The 3,881-nt window shown below is 40.7% G+C and overlaps 1 protein-coding gene across 2 annotated transcripts; it reads right to left on the bottom strand.

Annotated features, from left to right (window-relative positions):
* Window positions 1-807: 807 nt before the first annotated feature.
* Window positions 808-2,263, bottom strand: LOC143209058 (diphthamide biosynthesis protein 3-like). Of its 2 annotated transcripts, none has more exons than XM_076424249.1 (2): window positions 1,891-2,035; window positions 808-1,733 (listed from the first exon to the last, which is right to left on the bottom strand). In XM_076424249.1, the coding sequence occupies exon 2, from the start codon at window positions 1,690-1,692 to the stop codon at window positions 1,024-1,026; it is 669 nt and encodes a 222-aa protein (XP_076280364.1). In that variant the 5' UTR covers window positions 1,693-1,733; window positions 1,891-2,035; the 3' UTR covers window positions 808-1,023. The 2 variants fall into 2 exon arrangements, with proteins under 2 accessions (XP_076280364.1, XP_076280365.1); XM_076424250.1 differs by having other exon boundaries at window positions 1,593-1,733; window positions 1,891-2,263.
* Window positions 2,264-3,881: the final 1,618 nt, after the last annotated feature.

The following is a 3,881-nucleotide window of genomic DNA, read 5'->3' on the forward strand; positions in this document are numbered from 1 at the left end:
ATTAAAGCGATAGATACCGAAAGAGGAGAAAGCGGTTTTGCAGCCCCTAGATGGATCGCTCGCTCGATTCACCGGCGGAGAACTTTGTCGATGCCCAAGGAGAATCGAGATCGGTTAGGCAAATTGGGCTCTGGCATGGCGGCTGGCAATTTCAGGGAACCGACTTCTTCTTTCGCGAGACGAACCTTTTACTTTTCTCTTTGCCGAGAATCCCTTGCGCACCCTCCGTGAACGATACACGACCGACGCATTGCAACTTTACGTTCGCGAACTTACGTGTAAACGGGAAGGAAAGTTACGGAACGACGACGGGACACAGCAAGGGCAAAAAGAAGAAGCAGAAGAGGACGAAGAAGAAGAAGAAAAAGACGAAGAAAAGGAGCAGCCAAGGAAAGGAGCTATCCACCACCACCACCACCACGGCGAGCGTATCGTGAGCATTACGTGACACTATGGTACTTTTGCGCATCCCCTTTCTCGTCCAGATGTTACGTTTTTACTCTCCGATTACATCGTAGAGGAAGGATCATTTATTTATATGTATAAATATATATGTATACATATATATGTATAAATATATGTTTATTTATTTATATGTATATGTGTGTGTATATATATATATATATATATATTATACATATATTAGAAAACTGAAATACTCGTAATAAAGAACACGCCGACGCTTCCTGTGACCCTGGACTCTTAATTTCGTTGAATCATCCTTCATTGATCGCGCACGTCATCATCGTTCGATGCCAGTTTCACCGATGGATCATTTTCGGGGGCGGATACTACGTAGTGTCTCCATTGTTTAACGTTATATATAATTTATTGTCTGTACACATGAGAGAGCTCGGTAAGAAATCATTGGAGAAGAGTGAGAGAGAGAGGGAGAGTGAGAGAGAGAGGTAGAAAGAGTATACACACATTGCCGTGGAGTGCTCAACTAGCAGCTTTGTAAGTATCCTAGTCCGGTGATTGAGAACCCAAAGGAATTTCTGATTCTTATAAAAACATTCTATGTTAATAAATAGGTCCATCGTCTAAGTTGTCGTCTTCGTCGTCGTAACCCTCCCCATTGTCGAAGTAATTGTTTACGTAGTCTGTTCCCTCGTCCATCTCCTCGTCCAACTGGAGCTGGATATCCTCCTCCTCATCCTCGGCGTGCTCGTCGTCCTTCTCCTCGGTATCCTCTTCTTCTTTCTCCTCTTCTTCCGCGTCGCTGGGCTGCGCGGTCTCCTTCTTCTCTAATTCCTGCAGCACCGTTTCAACATCCACCGCCTTCTGCTTCTTCCGAGCCAACGTAGACGAACTCTGACCCTTCTGACGCTTCTTCGGCTGAGGTTTCAATTCTGCTGGCATTCTACTCCAGTCGTACCTTATCTCGTAGCTAGTTTTATCCGTTATCAAGTCCTGATACCTATCCGAGTACCTCTCGATGTCTTTCTTAACAACCAACGGTAAAACGTTATTCGGCGATTCCCTCATGTATTCCGCGAACTCCCTCTTCAGTTCTAGCAGGTAACTCATCTCCGTGCTTATGACGGGAGGCCACGCTTTATGCTCCAGCGGAGGATACTTGGGTGGAGGCTGTAGAACCGGCGGCGGCAGAGCTTCTCCTTTCGAAAAGCCTAGTTGGTCCGTGCTGATCGACATGGTCGGCTTGCCTCTGCCTCTCCCTCGGTTAGCCATTCTTATTTAATGTAGTTTACTGCGGTAATCGAATCATCAATCTGGATGGAGAAGGGGATAGAAATTTAGCGTCTCGAGCATAAGCAAAAATTGATTTATGTTGCAGTCATATAAAGTTCCATGTAAATAGTTGTGTGAAAAATGGAGTGCGAGTAACCGAAGTAAGTCTTCGTTAATACGAAGAATAAATTTGTTTACCTCAAACTTCCTGCACCACGAGTTCTTTCTCCTCGATCTTCGTAAGTTCCTCCTCGTTAGCTGCGAACGCTTCTTTGTCGTAGATTACCTTAATAACCAAGGAACAAGACGGGCATGTCGCTTCTTCCTCGCCAGCGGCCAATTCTGCTTTTGATATTTGAAACTGATCGCCGCAAGGACACGGATAAAAGTAAACCTCCTCTTCCTCGTCGTACTCGAAGTCTTCGATTTCTACTTCATCGTGGTACACGGTCATAATTTCAAATTCACGAAAACGCGCTCTTGTATGTATTTAGTTTGAAGGGTAAGCGTACAGGTTAGGAAAGCACGGCCATGCGTTCGAGTTGTGTGTGTGTAGATGGCGGTGCTAAGGTCCATACATTATACCAGAGAGGATATGAGAGTGCTCACGCCCGGGTTCTGAGTTGTCTCCGGTATAGTGCTGCCACCGACGAGATACTGTTAAAGACTGCCAGCCTTACGGGAGTTGGCGGGACTTGAATTTTTCGGTGTTCTCTTACGCCCTCTAGGATATATTCTGACTGGAGTGAGAAACAGGAGGCCAACGACGGCATTTCGTCGGTGCAGAAGACACTGTATTGGTATCGTGTTAGCAACGCGCCCGCGCGCTACACTCACCAGCGTACCTTTACTATATCCGTGTGCGCTGCTTGTGCGAGCCACAATCTATTTTTAGAACTTGCCATGTTGCCATGCTTTACGGCTTACGGAAACGAAACTGAAATTCGACTGTCGAGCCGTCGAGCGTATGAATCGCAATCTGGAGCTAGCCTTCGGGTCCCCGTGCAGCGAGGATATTTTTTTAATTTTTATTTTTCATTACTTTTTTAATTACATTTTTTAACCTTCCAAAAAATTAAAAATGTTAAAACTATGTTCAAAATATGTATTCATTTTAAATAGAAACGTGTTGTTACTGTCATAATTGCATTAATAAAAATTGGTATATGATCGAGAACAGGTTGATGGTATTTATTTGGACTGATTGGAGAATACGAAAATGCAGGAAGTATTTTTTAGTTTATGAAACAATTTGTAGATTTATTAGTTGTCAAACAAATAATAAAATAAATTGTATAATATATATAAATTGATTTTATACTAGCATACATAAGTTTATTTGATCTTCTGTCTTCCTATAATAAAAAAACACAGTCATAACTATAATTATAATAGAATTTCATAAAATATTGAGGTTATTGCAAACTCATCTTTTTTCGCGATGATGCTCTAATTTTATTGCTTCTCTCGAATGTCCATTTCCTTCCGAGACAGTGCGTTTCTAAGTGTAAATAAAAAATGTTGATATAAAATGTATCATAATTAAACTACAATTATTCTAATAACGTAGAATGTAGTACATATTAAGTTTTAATTACCAGGATTTTCTTCTTCGACGTTAAGCACCCTTTACTGCTTCTCGTAATTTACGTATATGGACATTAGGGTGGACCTTATTTTTCGACCATGAAATTTTTTTGTCCCGTAAACCAGAATTGTAACAAATGTTGAGAAAATGATCTGGAAAAATTTTGGGGCCGATTGGATCATGGGAAAATGAGGCGCAGCAAATTTGAAAATTTTGAATTTTTTAAATCTTTACATAAATAGACGTTATGATATATCGTTGAATTTGTCTTTTTTCTCTTTAAGAATCCGTATGTAGCATAAACAGTTGTTGATAGAAATAACATCCGTGACTTTGAAAACTTGAAATAATTACTTTGAAAAAAAATTTTTTCTCTGATACTATATCCACCTCCTTATATACTACAACTTTTGTTTGAAGAGTTTTTTTATATATACATAACTGACAGAGATATTAAGGGGCGTAATTTGCATTATTCGGAAGCATACAACTGCGCATATAGCTATTTTCATAGCTACATGCTGCCGAATAATGAAAATTACGCCTCGTAATCGAAAAAATAGGACTTTTGAGGTAGATAGCGCCCTAGATCGATGTTTTA

The sequence above is a fragment of the Lasioglossum baleicum genome, chromosome 5, assembly GCF_051020765.1.
Source record: "Lasioglossum baleicum chromosome 5, iyLasBale1, whole genome shotgun sequence".
NCBI classification, from domain to species: domain Eukaryota; kingdom Metazoa; phylum Arthropoda; class Insecta; order Hymenoptera; family Halictidae; genus Lasioglossum; species Lasioglossum baleicum.